This window comes from Bos indicus x Bos taurus, chromosome 16, assembly GCF_003369695.1.
Source record: "Bos indicus x Bos taurus breed Angus x Brahman F1 hybrid chromosome 16, Bos_hybrid_MaternalHap_v2.0, whole genome shotgun sequence".
Taxonomy (NCBI): Eukaryota; Metazoa; Chordata; class Mammalia; order Artiodactyla; family Bovidae; genus Bos; species Bos indicus x Bos taurus.
Window position 1 is genome coordinate 66,385,014 of NC_040091.1, and position 16,285 is coordinate 66,401,298.

Genomic DNA, 16,285 nt, shown 5'->3' on the forward strand with positions numbered 1-16,285 from the left:
AGCTTGTGGGATTTATAAAGTACAAATCTTTTAGGAAGACTGTTTTTATATTATTTCAGTCCCCTAAGACAAAGTAGTTACTCCTACTTATTTGAAAGTAAAAAAAAAAAAATCAAAATTTGAAATCCCAAAGAATATAAGTTTATATGAAGTAAGAACCAAAAATAGCTCTTCTACTCATGAAAATTTACCCACTGGGCCTGATTGGAACCAGTTTCTATCCTCAGTTATAGAATTCATGTTGAGTTACACCCTCCAGAACTTAATACACTCCCCAAGGAAGAAAAAGTCACTTTGTGTAGTTAAATAATTCCTAAGAACCATCCATACATCTAATTCATTTATCAGATTTTAAGTTTTCGATAAATGCTAGACACTCCATAAATACTTTTTTTTTTTTTTGCTTTTGCTAAAAATGCTGTTGGATGTCAACCATAAATAATTTTATTTTCATGACACACAGCTGCTTCCAGAATATTAAATTGGAAATGGTGAACAATTATTGTAACAGATTTTCTTTAACTGTTTGATTCACATGGCTCAGCTGGTAAAGAATCTGCCTACAATGCAAGAGACCTGGGTTCTATCCCTGGGTTGGGAAGATCCCCTGGAGAAGGGAAACGCAACCCACTCCAGTATTCTGGCCTGGAGAATTCCATGGACTGTATAGTCCATAGGGTCCCAAAGAGCCAGACACGACCAAGCAACTTTCGCTTACTCTCACTCTATGTGATTCATATACCAAATTCCAGCTCATTTTGAAAATAGCAGAAATTTGACATTAGTCAAACATTTCTTCTTTCAAAAGACTTTTATTTAGCACGATGGATATTCTTTGTGGTGCGATATGTAGGAAGTATTGATGTCTAGCAACGTCTGGTACTGATGCCGTGTAACAGATTTGAGGCAGTGCTATCTCTGCAGTCCCAGTGCTTAGAAACTTTTGTTGAGTAAATCTGACCAAAATGGTAATAATGTATTATGATTTCCCAGAAAGAATTAAATAATAATAATCATTGTGAAAGTATACGTTCTAATCGATAAAGTACAGTAGAATAAATGTTGAAAAATAAAAGTGTTGATTATTTTTCCTGATTCCCCAAGGCAGGATTCGTTTTTCTTTCTTTATGTGGTCAAAAGCATCATGTAAAACCCCCAGTTTTAGTAGTTACAGACGCTACCTTATTATCTTTATATGTCTGTATCTTCACCTATGTCTTATAACTGTATTATAAATGCTGTAGACAAATGGTTATTTCTTATGGACCTTGGTCTTCCTAAACCTAAAGACATGGTAGTTGGTAAATAAATATTTGTTGTCCCTTGATTATATTTCCTTCATATCCAGTTTCTTTTCTTAATGTACAGCAGAATCATCTGAATTGGGGACCTTGCATGAATTGAGAGGCAGCTGCCGTTAGTGTTTACTGTTAAGAATGGGACAGGAGGGGTTTCTTCTTTTGCCAGTTCACGGTGTCTTGATCTCCTGACTGCAATAGGAATCCACACTTCATATTGGATTAAATCCTGGAAAATCCATGTAGGGGAGAAACCATTTAAATTGCTTCCCTGAAACCATACCATTTGTTTTCCAACAGTGCTTGTTCTTGCTGGTCTCTAACCTTCAGTCTGTTGACCTCCAGTGTTTTCCAACCCTCTGTGTCTTTGCTTTCCTTCACATCCAGCTTGACCTTCGTTGACCAGCGTATCAATTACTGCTCTTAGCCCATGTCTTCTCAGTGTTCTTGCTTAATAAAAGCTCAGCTCCACATATAGCAACGCAACATACTAACTGCTTGATCCCTACAAGATGATGTGCCGGGTATTTTTATTTATGTTATTTTACTTAATTATCTCAACCCCAGGTGGTTGGTCCTATTATATATCTCTTTTATGGATGAAAAAGATGAGCCTCTGTGAGATAAAGTAACATGGCCAAAGTTACACAGCTGGCAAATACAACACCAGGATTTTAACTCAGGTAGTCTGATTCCAGAGGCTTTAAGCCTAGCTGCTTTTCTGTATTACCTCTCAACTGAATTCCATACCTATACCCAGGTAGGTAACCCTGGCTGGAGAAACTCTTGGCATCAGGAATATTGGCATTATAAATTCACAGGTACTGCTTGAAATAAGCCCTTTATACTGGCTGGGGCGCATCCTTATGTCTCTACTTCAGAGTGATCCTCACACCTTCTCAAACGTCAGATGGCGCCTATCTTAGCTCGGGCAGCCATTAACAAAATACCAGAGACTACGTGGTTAAACAACAGGAGTTCACTTTCTCCCCAGTCTGGGGGCTGGAAAGTCCAAGATCAAGGTTCCAGCAGGATTCAGCTTTGGTGAAGGCCCTTTCTGGCTTGCAGATGACCAGTTTGTCCTCATGCGGCCCTTCCACGAGCACACATGGACAGAAAAAGCAAGGAAGCTTTCGGCTGTCTTATTTTTATAAAGACAGTAATCTGGTAGGATCAGGTTTATGACCTTTATGACGTCATTTATGTTTCACCTCTTCCTTTAAGTCCCCATCTTCAAATACAACCACACTGAGAGTTAGGGTTTTAGTATATGAATTTTGGGGGGACGCAAACATTGAGTCAATCACAGCCCACCTCTCACTTTCAGTCAATACCCTTACGTCCTGTCTTACAGGGAAAAGAGAAGGCATATTGCAGAAACCACTTCTAATTCCTACCATCAAATTGACAATATCAGCTGTGTCTGATATTGCCATTTCTTCTTTCCTTCTGTTACAACACAGAATGGAAGAGTTCCTCTGCCTTCCAAAGGCTGACTTGGCCCTAGATCCCTGCCACTACCCCCTCAGAAATCCCACAGTCTCCTCTCTCCCTCTCCAGTATTGAAATTCACACTTTTACTTGCTCTTTCCCAAGAGCACTTAAATTTACTTCTCTCTTCCCTCTTAAAAAATAAAAATAAGAAACTCTCCCTTGAACCTAGTATTTCCCTTCAGCTGCCTCCCTCTCTTTGCCCCCGATTTCAAAACAACCTCTCTAATCACTGTGTATATTTACTGTCTCCATCTCCATCTCCTCACTCCTGCTCACTCCTCCCACCGCTACTCACCAGATTTCACCCCTACAACTCCAATGAAGCTGCTCACTGAATTCATGAAATGACATCAAAAATCCAGTAGGCATTTTCCAGGCTTTATCTTTCTTACTTTTGAGCATTTGACATTCTCTAGCATTTGACCATCTTTTTCAAAATTTCTCTTCCTTTGGCTTATGTGACACCTACACCCCTTATTTGTATCTTTCCTTTCCAATCTCTCATTCTGTTTGCTTTGTTAGTTCCTCCCTTCCTACTTGACTATTACTCCTTATTTTTCTAAGCCCTCAACTTCATTTCTTCAAACTCTTCCTCACTCATCATGTGAGCTCATGAATCCCCAAATTTCAGATACCATTTATGTGTGGATAGTTTGCAAAGTTTTATCTCCAGCCAGGGCCCCCTCAGGAACTCTAGACTCTTCTATTCAGATATTTACTTCTTATCAATACAAACGTGTGATAGTCACTCGTAAAACCATATGTATGTAACTGAGCTTATTCCCTTTTCTCCAGAATGTGTTCCTCCTCCAGGGATCTGTGTCTCAGTAAAGGGAATCACCATCTTCCCACTGTTGAAGCCAGGAAAAAGAATGTCATCCTTGATTCCTCCTCCTCCTTAAACCTCACAGCTAAAGCATTGAGTCCTGGATATTCTACCCACAAAACACCCTCGATCCACTCACTCTTCTGTTCTTTCCGACACCATCCTGAGCATAGCACTATAATCTTTTGCACTTATCACAGCAATAGTCACCTAACTGGTCTTTCTGAGTTCCTTTTAGCCTTCTCACCAGTCCCCTCCACTGTGGCCAGATTGGTATCTTTTAAGTGAATTTTTGAGTAAACCATTCTTCTGCTTTCCTTTCCTTGGGCTATATTTCAGTATTCTTAATGATGCCCAGAAGAACTTGTAGGACTTGATCCTACTTAGTCCTTACATCTTGTCTACTCTCCAGCCTAACTCCCCAACAACCTCGCTCTTCAAACTCTGGTCAGGTCAGCCTTCTGGTGCCATATTCTTTTCCCCATTTGGACCATTGTATATGCCATGCCGTCTTTCTGGAAGATGCCCCCATTTTCTGTCTTCTTGGAGAACCCCATGGACAGAGGAGCCTGACAGGCTACAGTCCACAGGGTCACAAAGAGTCAGACACGACTGAGCAACTAAGCATGCACACTTGTATTTACAAGGCAGTATCAGATGGTGGCTAAGAACAGGGCTCTAAAGCCAGACACCAATCTCTCCCAGTAACTGTGAAAGCTTAGGCAAGATGCTAACCTCTCTCTGTCTCAGCTTCCTCATCTATAATAAGAGGATAAGAACTGTATCTAACACATAAGTTTTAGGAGCTTTCAAAGAAATGGCATTATGAAGTGTTTAGTGCCTGGCACAGCATAACCACTGAAAAAAAATGTTATCTGTCACTTGTTTCCTCAGTGTCATTACCACCAAATTATTCTTTATAGGTATAATCTGTTATATTTTGTACTGCATCAGCACTTAGCACAGCATCTGAAGTAAGTATAAATGAATGGTCATGAAAATTAGTGATCAAAAATTTGATAGTAATATTTAAAAAGCAATTTTGTCATTTTGATCTTTTTTTATTTGTTTTTGATGCTGTTTTAAAGTCCCAATCTGAATATAATATGTAGAGAGAATAATATATAGAGAGAGTATAATATAAAAATAGAGTGTTACATTCTTTATCTCATGTCTTACTGTCTTCACTAGCCTGAGCAAGACCTATCTCTGCCTTTATTAATCTATCCATTCATTCATGTATTCATTCATTTTTAATGCCCATTCCTCACTTCTATTCCCACCCCATCTGCACTTCGGAAGTCATTTGAATCCATAATGTTATTCCTTCAATATGCCTGTGTTCTTATAAAAACATCTATTGTTCCATAAACGTGTGTTTTAATGCATAATTGTCATTGCATTATTAATCTTTTTTTTACTCCACTTTTTTCTGTACTGCTTTTGCTTTTGGAATTCTTTTTTGGTGTTGAACAATAAGACGTTATATTGTTTATTTCTTAAACTTTTTGCTCATCTTGAAAGTCATTTATTTTTACATTGTTGAAATTACCTGTATAATTTACAAATAGATGACACCCTAAAATAAAATGTCTAGTATTACTATAAGCAAGAAAATAAAAACTTTAAGGGTGTAATATTAAAAGCCAGAATATTCAAATATATTTAATAAAAAGCAGTATTAGATCTTTGTACATTGACAAAGCCATCTTAAGAACTTCCAAAATTTTACAAATAAAATGCACAATAATTCTGCCTTTGAAAATTCTAGTATATTCTTTCAACTGGGAAAAACAAAACTGATGTACGTGAATTTGATGAAGGCATTAGGGAATTCAAAGAAGAAAGGTAAATAATTAGTATCATTAACTCAGTGCTTTAGCAGAGTACAGTGGTTAGGCTTATATTAATAAATTGGAGTATGTGTTATTGATAATATCATTTTTCACTTTAATATGTTTAATATTAACATATTTCACTTTTAATATATTTACTATTATAGTTCCTCCAAGTGTCATTGGTCCTAACCCTGAAAATCTCACTGTTGTGGTGAACAATTTCATCTCTTTGACCTGTGAGGTCTCTGGTTTTCCACCTCCTGATCTCAGCTGGCTCAAGAATGAACAGCCTATCAAACCAAACACAAATGCTCTCATTGTGCCTGGTAAGGAACTTAGTACTCTTTTAACGTAGGTGACACTTTCTCATTTTTCTTTATTTTTAATACAAATGGAATTTCAACTTAGTCTCTTTCCAGACTTTTGTCTTGCTACATTCATTTGTTCACATTAAATGCCTCTCTAGCCATTTGGGGCCCTTAGGATGAAACTGTGTAGACTTTTATGAGTTGAGTGGGAATGTACAGCAACAAGGCCTGCTTCAAAAAATTATGAAATTTAGGAACAGAACTGCTTACTAATCCTTTGGGGATGATAAGTTTACGAAATAGTGCTTTCATTGGATAAATTCACTGGTTGTTTTTAATCAGTACTAAAGCTCCTGGAGGGTAGATAAATTGGCTAACAGATGATAGCCACTTCCGTACTGTGGGAGATTTAAACCAGGAATACTTAACTTATACTGACTATAGTAAAATTATTGTTTACTCAGAAGAATCTGTATGAAACAGTTCTGTTATCCACATTTGGTTGCTGGAGATAAATTTTTATTAATTTCTTCTTTTAGAAGGAAGTAGAGTAAGTAATGGGCTTACCTGGTTGCTTAGATGATAAAGAGTCTGCCTGCAGTGTGAGAGACCAGAGTTCAATCCCTCAGGTGCGGAAGATCCCCTGGAGAAGGGAATGGCAACCCACTCCAGTATTCTTGCTGGAAAATTCCATGGACAGAGGAGCCTGGTGGGTTATAGTCCATGGGGTCACAAAAAAGAGTCAGACATGACTGAGTGCCTAACACTTTAACTTTCAAAGTAATAATGAAAGGATCCAAGGAAACTGATTAAATTCTTTCATTTTGTATATGAAATGCTTCTATTAATATATATAGATTTCTCTCTAAGGGAAAGGATATATTTTGTCATTTATCTTATTGATAAACTCGTTATTACAACAATTTCTATACCACTCTTCAATTTGCGTTATATTTGCCCACAGGTGGTCGAACTTTGCAAATTATCCGGGCCAAGGTATCTGATGGTGGTGAATACACTTGTGTAGCTATCAACCAAGCTGGGGAAAGCAAGAAAAAAGTTTCCCTGACTGTTTATGGTTTGTTTACACTCTTCTCATACGAGTCTTTCATTTTCAAACTGGTATTAGCTATTTTCTATCTGAGCATCTTAATGGAAAAAACAAAACCTCTGTTTTTTTATTTTCTTCCTTCAGTGCCCCCAAGCATTAAAGATCATGGAAGCGAATCTCTTTCTGTAGTTAATGTAAGAGAGGGGACCTCAGTATCACTGGAGTGTGGATCGAATGCTGTCCCGCCTCCAGTCATCACCTGGTATAAGAATGGACGGATGCTAACAGAGTCTGCTCGGCTGGAGATTTTGGCCGATGGACAAATGCTGCACATCACAAAAGCTGAGGTGCATCTTTTATTCTTGTTTGTGTGTCGTGCGTGACTCCTTGGTGGGATTATGGAAGAGAGAATTGGAAGTTGTATCTTTCCTTTACTACACTAAAAAATTGTCATTAAAAAAAATAACATCATCAATGCCATTCCCTTCATTTTTTCATTTAAAAGAAAAAGCAGGATTGTAGAAAGCAATTAGGACTGGGGCATTCGAGCATAAAGATGACTGATGATTTAATCTACACTCGAACAGTGTGATTGGTCATCTGTAACTTAATGGAACACATACAATAGTATCTTTTTCTTTTAGGTATCTGACACAGGCCAGTATGTATGTAGAGCTATAAATGTAGCAGGACGGGATGATAAAAATTTCCACCTCAATGTATATGGTGAGCATCTGCCTCTAATACAAGTCTTTTTTTCCCCCAGATATGCAAATGAAAGAAAGTGTCCTGAATTAACTTAATGAGGACACATGATTTTCTTCTTTCTTTTTACAGTGCCACCCAGTATTGAAGGGCCTGAAAATGAAGTCACTGTGGAGACAGTCAGCAATCCTGTTACTTTAACATGTGATGCTACTGGAATCCCACCTCCCTCCATAGCATGGTTGAAGAACCACAGACCCATAGGTAATGAAGCTGTGCATTTCTTATGATTGTTTTCTTTTGCACCTCATTCATTAGGTTAATAAACTAGCACACGTTCAGTATTGTGCACATAGCTATGTTTAGTTCAGAAAGCCTAATGTACTATAATATAAACCTACAAAAGAGTCTGCATTTTACAGAGATTTTTCTCCTTGTCTTTTTCAAAAAATAAGGCTGTCCTTTCAAATCAAAGTACAAAGGGAGGACCTTTAAGAAATACATTTATCACATAAAGTCAGACATTTTTATGGTGGATTGTAGAGATGTTAAAAGCTTTTTTATGATTTGCTTTGTTTCTACCGCTAGAAAATTCTGGCTCATTGGAAGTTCATATTTTGTCTGGGGGAAGAAAACTCCAAATTGCCAGGTCCCAACATTCAGATAGTGGAAACTATACATGCATTGCCTCAAATATGGAGGGGAAAGCACAGAAACATTACATTCTTTCAATTCAAGGTATGTGGGGTACACTCGAATCTGTCTTCAGTTTCCTTATTCCATTCTTTTTATACTACAAAATAAGTGTATATCTAAACAGATCATTTATAATTGATTCAAAATATCTCTTTTGTGTGTTTTGGATATTGTAGTCTTTTCAGTTTATTGAGATTTAAGTGATGTAAAGAACCATATAATTTTAGAGTACACAGCATAATGATTTGACTTACAAAACATCTTTTTTTAAAATATTTTGTTTTATGTGGACCATTTTTTTAAGTCTTTATTGAATTTATTACAATACTGCTTCTATTGTTTTATGTTCTGGTTTTTTGGTCACGAGGCACAAGGCATTTAAGATCTTAGCTTCCCAGGCAGGGATCAAACCTGTACATCCTGCATTGTAAGGTGAAGTCTTAACCACTGGGCCACCAGGGAAGTCCCCAAAATATCTTTAGATAAACAAAAAATACTGCGAATTTTCTGTCCTACATTTACTGGTAGGTAGTGTTTTCATGAAAATGGACATAAATGTGAAGAACAGTAGAAATTTCAAAATCTATTTTTTCATGTGTCCTGAAATGTGTACCTTCCTATAGTGTATTTACTTGTTCACTTAAAGCTGGAATAACTTATTTTGATACTAAGCCTATAGAGTCTCTTTCTATTTATATAGATAAGTAAGATTTATCTCATGAAGAGATTAAATATGTCCTAATTACTTGGTCAAGGAATGGGTACATTTAAATAATCATGAATCTAATTGGAGGTGAGACTAAAGAGCATTGATTTATCCAAGAAATACTTAATTAACTTAATTAAATACTTAGCATCTGTTATGTTCCAGCATAGAATTGAGCACTGCAGGGAGAACTTGCATCCTTTTGATTTTCAGCAAACCTTTGGGTATTATTTTCAGCCTAATTTTTAAATTGAAATGAAAGTCTAACTTGAAACCAAGTTGAAATGCTTGCTTTTTCCAATTTCATTATAGTTTTGTGAAAAGACTTTGTCCTAAGTTTGTCCAATGCAATTGTGAATATGTACTATTTACTTGCTGTGTGCTCTGCTGAAACCACAGAAAAATCAAAATTTTTTTCCAGTTTTATTGAAATATAATTCACATGTAACATTGTATAGGGCTTCCCTTTCTTTACTCAGAGGTAAAGAATCCACCTGCCAATGCAGGAGACGTGGGTTCAATCCTGGGATGGATTGTTATAATCTTTATAGCTAAAATTTCCAAAAATAAATCACCTTCTATAATCTTTGTATTATCACAAGGAAGAGGAAATGGCAACCCACTCCAGTATTCTTGCCTGGGAAATCCCATGGACAGAGGGGCCTTGGGGCTACAGTCCATGGGGTCGTAAAGAGTTGGACACAATGTAGTGACTGAGCACGCACCAACATTATACAAGTGTAACGTGTACAACATAATGATTTTATATATGTATATACTGCAGAATGATCACCGCAGTAAGATTAAAATCCATCACCTAAAAACTGAAATTAAAAATCAAAATTAGTTTATGAGTATCAGTGGTATTTCCAACTAGTAATGCTGAAGATTTTAGAAGCACAAAAGGAAATACAGCCATTCAGAGATTCAGTGTCAGAAATTACATGCCTAATTTATGTTTAATGCATTAATAATAATATATGCCAGTCATGGAGTATGTGTACGATCAAAGATTTTTACCAGACATTTTGTGTGTGTCTTAAGACTATATAGAGGCCATATATGTACATGAGGCCAGTCCATGCTATTCCTTTGCTGTAGTTTTAGTCGCTAAGTTGCGTCTGACTCTTCTGCGACCCCATGGACTGTAGCCCACCAGGCTCCTCTGTCCATGGGATTTCCCAGGCAAGAATACTGGAGTGGGTTGTTATTTTCCTTCTTCAGGGAATCTTCCCAACACAGGGATTGAACCCACATTTCCTGCATTGGCAAGTGGGTTCTTTACCACTGAGCTACCCAAGAGCCTGCTTTCCTGTATTCGACACTTGTTATGGGATGTCTCATTAGCATTCTTATTGATTCAACTTCTTTGGTAAATATAAATTTAGTGTAATTATTATTATCTTTTGGACGACTGAAATGAGCTTTGGGAAGATTATGCAGTGGTGTGTTGGTAAATGTCTAACAATTGACTCTGCAAATAAAATGGTCTTGACTTGGAACCAGTCATTTGTCAGGTTCTGTGGTGTGAGTATTTTCACAGTGGCCCATTTCAAGCTACCACTTGAAATGATGGCACTGAACACAGAGTTGTAAAGATATGCAAATCTGGCTCTTGCAAGTTGGTGTGAACTGCCTCCACTATATGAACCACACCACTGTAATTATTAAGAAGAGTAATTCAAATGTGTTTCTAATAGAATTGTCAATATTTTTATGATCCATTATTTCCTAATTGAATCATTAAAGTGAGGAAGAAAGATGCTAGTAAAAGAAATAGAGATGATTGAATCTTGAATAATAAGCTATTTGTTGTTCAGAATAAATAGTATTTAAACTGTATCATAGAGAAATACTCAATTCAGATACCTTTCTCAGACTTATGCTAAACTTTTATAAGACAGATTCTCCTGAACTGTATTAATTCTGAGCTATCTATTGAGGCTTTAATCAGGAGTGATTCTCTCTGGCCAAGAAGGGTGCCCATGAGGTAGATTTGTCACCAACCCCTATGACTAAATAATTATATCAACTTACAATGTAAAAGAATATTGAAGTGATTCCTATACTTATTTTTCAAGTAATTTCTGACAATGGCAAGAGTTTGATCTTGAACCACAATCTAGGAAGAATATGACATAAAAATGCCATATTGTTCTATGATTCTGTTGTATTCATAGAATTTGCATTCTTATGCCTTGATAATGAAAGTCTTAATTATTTCTCCAAAGTTCCTCCAAATGTTGCTGATGCTGAGATTCCAAGTGAAGTCAGTGTCCTTCTTGGGGAAAATGTTGAGCTGGTCTGCAGTGCAAATGGCATTCCCACCCCACTTATTCAGTGGCTTAAAGATGGAAAGCCCATAGTTAGCAGTGAAACAGAAAGAATTCGGTATGTGTAAAAAGAATCTTTGTGTCATTAATTGTAATGTCTTCTACATTGCTTTATGCTTCAAATTTCATGTGAATAATAGTGAATTCAGTCTCTTTGGAACTTGGCTATCATTATATTCAGAAAGAAAAAGGATACAGTTTTGGAGAGCTGGACACAGATATTCTCCTGGGAGAATCATTCAAGAGTATTCGTGTATGCATGTGTTCTTTATCTTTCAACTCTGTGTTATAAAGTCTCCCTACATGTTCATTTCTGCAAATGTTAGTTAGCTGTTGTAGATTTTATTCCCCTAATTCCAGAACATTTATACCAAAGTCTACATCATAAAAATAATTAGTTCCTCTTTCTTGCTAACATCAGATCAATTTCATCCTTCAAAAGATTCATCAGTCATCTCTTAGATGTGATTTTGTGTCCTGAAATCACCAAACCACCAGACATGCCATAGTGCTTGGCTCATTTTGAGAAAAGATACTATCATCATAACCTGGTTCATCCCTTATAATGTGTCCAAATCCCATTTTTAGTTGACTCTTCATGCCACAAACCTCATAGAGATGGAATGATAAATGTTACAGGCTTCCTGATATTTTCAACGAATGTATTTTGAAGGACAATCCATTATTCTATACTCTGATAGATTATTTCTTCACAAAGTCCCATAATATATACACACCAGAGTAATTGTAATTACTTTAAGAATTATATATACCTTGCGTGCATGCTTAGTCACTCAGTCACGTCTGAATCTTTGTGACCCCACAGACTGAGGCCTGCCAGGCTCCTCTGTCCACTGGATTTTTCAGGCAAGAACACTGGAGCGGGTTGCCATTTCTTTCTCTAGGGGATTTTCCTGACCCAGGTATCAAACCCATGTCTCCTACATTGGCAGGTGGATTCTTTACCACTGAACCACCTGGAAATCCCTTATATATACCTCTGCTGCTGCTGCTAAGTCGCTTCAATCGTGTCCGACTCTGTGCGACCCCATACACGGCAGCCCACCAGGCTCCCGCATCCCTAGGATTCTCCAGGCAAGAACACTGGAGTGGGTTGCCTTTTCCTTCTCCAATGCATGAAAGTGAAAAAATAAAGTGAAGTCGCTCAGTCGTGTTCGACTCCTAGCGACCGCATGGACTGCAGCCCACCAGGCCCCTCCTCCATCCGTGGTATTTTCCAGGCAAGAGTACTGGAGTGGGTTGCCATTGCCTTCTCCATATATATACCTCAGCAGGCATTAATTAAATGTATTGCAAACTTTATTACTTTGAACCAATATTTTAAATTTAAGGGTTTGCAGTATATTTTCTAAGCAATGAATTGAATGTACACAATTTATGGAAAAATAAATGTTTTTTTTCCTGAAGTTTTATGTTAAAATTTAAATATTAGTCCCCTTTACAAGATTAGGTGAATTGCCAAATAATGTTTTAGTTTAGAGGTACATTTTGCATTTCACTTCTCTGGTTGGACATCCCTCAAAAGTTAACCAATATTTAATTATTTTTATTAAATCAGCTGTGATATCAACCCAGTTCCAAACCAAGTACTAGATAGTTGGTGGGACTTTAAGTTATTCTAAAAGGTAATATTTATACCTAGGGATTTAGGATCTGTTACTTCTCCTCTTACATTAAGATCTCAAATATATTTATTCTTATTTTCAATTTTTTGATTATTTGTTCCCAGCTCCACAGTATATGTAGGTTTGTGAGGGGCCAATTTATCCATCAAATGAAGTAATTTTTCCAAAGTCAACTTAGTGTTTTCCTTTAGTTATGGCGGCCTGGCTTTTCGTTTATTCATATGGTTAAACTCATGGAATGTAAAAATTTATGTTTTGAAAAAGAAAAAATAAAATAGGCCCAGATAATAAAATTGTAATTCTCAATAATTATATTTAATAATATGACGTAGTAGAAATGGAGTATTTACTCTTGACACAGGGAGAATCTAATGACTATTGTAAGAATAACCATAGATAGTAATTTAACCTCTTTATAAAACATAGGAAGTTTTATTTGATAATAAATGGTGTGTGAATAGAATCAGTAATGTAATAATCTTAATTTAGATATTATTGATAATGTAATCATATTGTTAGTATTCACTATTATGTAATTCAAAAAGAAAGCTATAGCAATTTGTGGGAAAAAATTTACAAACGACACCCGTACATAAATACTAAGCTGTTGTCACTGATTAAATGAATTATTCCATCTTGCTCCTTCAGTTCAGTTCAGTTCAGTTGCTGGGTCGTGTCCGACTCTTTGCAACCTCATGAACCGCAGCACACCAGGCCTCCCTGTCCATCACCAACCCCCAGAGTCCGCCCAAACCCATGTCTATTGAGTCGGTGATGCCATCCAACCATCTCATCCTCTGTCATCCCCTTATCCTCCTGCCCTCAATCTTTCCCAACATCAGGGTCTTTTCAAATGAGTCAGCTCTTTCTCATTAAGACTAATACTAAGTTGTTTATAGCTAGATTTTTTCCACCTTAACTTCTCATTAAAACATTATAAACATTCTTCAGTTTTTATACCAAAATTTTTATAATTTTCATTTAACTCCAACATTATATTGATAAGTAATGACAAAACATTCTATTTCTGAGAAAAACATGCCTTTGCCCGTGATTTGGATAGAAAAATTCCTGGTGTTGTTCATTTCCTTTTCCTCAGAAGGAGGCAGTGGGTGTATGACACCCATTACTGTAGAAGTTTAGTTGGTTACCTGAAATCACCTTCAGTTTCACTAGCTCTGATTTCCATGTACTTAATGAAAAAGATTTGAACCATTATATCCAAAATGAAGATGCATTTTAGCATGACTCTTTTTTTTCAAGAATATAATAATCCAAGTGAGTTTTCCGGAAATAGCTAGCTCCATACACATCATGTCAGTGCATCTGTTATATTCTCTCCTACAGGGTGGCTGCAGATGGCAGCACATTAAACATTTACGGAGCCCTCCCATCTGACATGGGGAAGTACACGTGTGTTGCTACTAATCCTGCTGGAGAAGAAGACCGGATTTTTAATTTAAATGTCTATGGTAAATATGAAATGTCATCCTCTTTTGGTTATGCGCCTTAGAATCTATCAGACGAAATGAAGCCGTAGGTGTCTGAAGCATTTAGTTCTAAAATCTGATGTCCTTGTTATTTCCTTTGGGGATACAAAGCAGAAACATGGGTAAATGTAGTTGAATGATTTGAACTAGTCATAAACCCACTCCCTCCTCTCTCATTTTCTGCATGACATAGTTCCACCTGCAATTAGGGGTAATAAAGAAGAAGCAGAGAAATTAATGGCTTTGGTGGATACCTCAATAAATATTGAATGCAGAGCCACAGGAATGCCTCCACCACAGATAAACTGGCTAAAGAATGGACTTCCTCTGCCTCTCTCCTCCCATATCCGGTTGCTGTCTGGAGGACAAGTTATCAGGTCAGCTTTTATTGTGTGTGATTTGCTACACAGAGTTACTGTAATTGTAAACCTTAACTTTGGTAAACTTGTAAAGTTGGTAAAGTTGGCTCCCTGATAAAGAATCTGCCTGCAAGAGATGCAAGAGACATGGGTTCAGTCCCTGGGCTGGGAAGATCCCCTGGAGGAAGAAATGGCAACCCACTCCAGTATTCTTGCCTGGAAAATCCCATGGGCCGAGGAGTCTGGTGGGCTACAGTCCATGGGGTCGCAAGAAAGTTGAACACAACTTAGCTAGTAAGCAACAACAGCTTCATCTAAATAATGTTTTAAAAATGTCTTTTCCTACATTTTTTACTTTTGTTTCCCTTTCAGTTTTTTTTTTTTTTTTAGAAGAGGGAGAATGGCAAATATAAATTTGAAATGCTTTATTATTCTTATTTAAATGTTCATGTTTTAGTAAATTTCTATTCAATAGGTCTTTCATAGACTTATATCTATCATATATATTTTTTCAAGAGCTGCTATTTTAGCTAAAACTTTGGCAAAATAATGGGAAGATGCTTACTATAATTATGTGATTTTCACCATTCTCTATTAATATGTATTTGAAAATTTCACCTCTCACATTGTTACATTTTCAGTGGCTTACTCTTAGTGCCTAATCAGCTTTGTCAAATAAATTTCACTGGAGGCGTCTATGTTTTGCGATGGATGGTTATAATCTTTATAACTAAAATTTCTCCAAATAAATCACCTTCTATGATCTTTGTATTATCACAAGTATTTTTATTTGTATATGTTGATCAAATATCAGATTATGAAGTGGGATGAAATTATGAAGTGTTGGGTCAAACTGTTTTTCAGGATTGTGAGAGCTCAGGCATCCGATGTCGCTGTGTATACTTGTGTGGCATCCAACAGAGCTGGGGTGGATAATAAACATTTCAGCCTTCAAGTTTTGGGTATGTTTACCAGCAACGTCCCTAGTACTTTACTATGTGCCCAGTATTAAGCAACAGGCTTAATTTAAATACTGACATGGCAGGAAAGATTGGCAAAACAGGATCTTACTAACTAGGGCAGGATGCCTTTCTTCCCAGGGGATACATATATATTGAAGCATACTGTCTGTCAAAATACTTTTGTAACCTGGAATTTAGCATTAAATGAAATGTCAATTTTTTAAAATAGCATTTCAATCCAGACACAAGAGCAGTCTTTTCATACAAAAAGACAGTCAAGACTGTTTTCTAATGTGTTATCATCTGAGAGTATTTAAAATACGAATGGATATTTGTGTGTATACTAAATATCTGTCTGTGATGTTAGACAGAGATAGAACTCAAAACATTCCATTTCTCAAGATTTGCTAGATCAGAGACTTCAAAATCCCCAAGAACATCTCAGAAGAGTTAAGTAACTATTTACAATCGGCTAAAATGATTTATGTTGGATTATATAAAATTGACTCTGGAACTTGTTATTTTGTTTATTTCACACTAAGTAGTTGAAGTATACTTCTGGAATAATATCAG

At 36.6% G+C, this 16,285-nt stretch overlaps 1 protein-coding gene across 4 annotated transcripts in view; it reads left to right on the forward strand.

Annotated features, from left to right (window-relative positions):
• The window catches only part of HMCN1 (hemicentin 1), a 537,282-nt gene that overhangs the window by 403,723 nt on the left and 117,274 nt on the right, over nucleotides 1-16,285 (forward strand). For all 4 annotated transcript variants that reach the window (XM_027565583.1, XM_027565584.1, XM_027565586.1 and 1 more), the window contains 10 exons: nucleotides 5,621-5,782; nucleotides 6,729-6,842; nucleotides 6,960-7,162; nucleotides 7,460-7,541; nucleotides 7,653-7,784; nucleotides 8,109-8,258; nucleotides 11,154-11,313; nucleotides 14,249-14,373; nucleotides 14,585-14,768; nucleotides 15,615-15,712. In XM_027565583.1, the coding sequence (XP_027421384.1) occupies nucleotides 5,621-5,782; nucleotides 6,729-6,842; nucleotides 6,960-7,162; nucleotides 7,460-7,541; nucleotides 7,653-7,784; nucleotides 8,109-8,258; nucleotides 11,154-11,313; nucleotides 14,249-14,373; nucleotides 14,585-14,768; nucleotides 15,615-15,712 (1,410 nt within the window). The remainder of the gene's footprint in view (nucleotides 1-5,620; nucleotides 5,783-6,728; nucleotides 6,843-6,959; nucleotides 7,163-7,459; nucleotides 7,542-7,652; nucleotides 7,785-8,108; nucleotides 8,259-11,153; nucleotides 11,314-14,248; nucleotides 14,374-14,584; nucleotides 14,769-15,614; nucleotides 15,713-16,285) is intronic.